Here is a 924-nt window from a genome sequence, read left to right as displayed (position 1 = left end):
TTATTATTATTATTATTGTTGTTGCTGTACTGTCTATAACTACCTTAACAAACAGTGACTTATTATTATTATTATTATTGTTGACAGTTACCATGGAGATGAGATGTCACAACTACAAATATCAGTCATGTCCATGTGATGCATTCAATAACCTGACTGTTTTAATATGTCTGTTATTAAAAGTTTTATAAGAGATAATTAATAAATGATAACAATTGACATTCAAGAATTAATGTGTTAACCACAACCAACATGTTGGATCTCTGTTTAGTTGTCACTGTGTTAACCACAACCAACATGTTGTATCTCTGTTTAGTTATCACTGTGTTAAACACAACCAACATGTTGGATCTCTGTTTAGTTGTCACTGTGTTAACCACAACCAACATGTTGGATCTCTGTTTAGTTGTCACTGTGTTAAACACAACCAACATGTTGGATCTCTGTTTAGTTGTCACTGTGTTAACCACAACCAACATGTTGGATCTCTGTTTAGTTGTCACTGTGTTAACCACAACCAACATGTTGGATGTCTGTTTAGGGGTCAGTGCTCTAAAATGAGTCTCTCCGGGGAGAGAGAGGAGGGGGCCCTGCCTCTAAAATGAGTCTCTCTGGAGAGAGAGAAGAGGGACCTGCCTCTAAAATGAGTCTCTCTGGGGAAAGTAAGGAGGGGGTCCCTGCCTCTAAAATGAGCCTCTCTGGAGAGAGAGAAGAGGGACCTGCCAATCTAAAATGAGCCTAATCTGGAGAGAGAGAAGAGGGACCTTTGCCTCTAAAATGAGTCTCTCTGGGGAACATCACACCAAAGCTGACAGGTGAGATGACACTTTTTTTAACTAATTTAATTGAGTTTATTTCCAAAATGTTCAGTTGTTTTTTCATCAGAAATGGTTGCTTATGGTTACCTTAAAATATTACTGTTCT

General features: G+C 37.9%; 1 protein-coding gene across 1 annotated transcript in view; it reads left to right on the top strand.

Moving 5' to 3' along the window:
- The first annotated feature begins 762 nt into the window (after window positions 1-762).
- The window catches only part of LOC112216696 (NACHT, LRR and PYD domains-containing protein 3-like), a 35,896-nt gene continuing 35,734 nt past the window's right edge, over window positions 763-924 (top strand). Inside the window, exon 1 of the mRNA XM_042314205.1 lies at window positions 763-815. Within this exon, the coding sequence (XP_042170139.1) occupies window positions 778-815 (38 nt within the window). The 5' untranslated portion in view covers window positions 763-777. The remainder of the gene's footprint in view (window positions 816-924) is intronic.

Source organism: Oncorhynchus tshawytscha, unplaced genomic scaffold (assembly GCF_018296145.1).
Source record: "Oncorhynchus tshawytscha isolate Ot180627B unplaced genomic scaffold, Otsh_v2.0 Un_contig_1944_pilon_pilon, whole genome shotgun sequence".
NCBI lineage: Eukaryota > Metazoa > Chordata > Actinopteri > Salmoniformes > Salmonidae > Oncorhynchus > Oncorhynchus tshawytscha.
The sequence above is the reverse complement of the archived record's forward strand: the minus strand, read 5'-3'. Positions and strand labels throughout refer to the sequence as shown.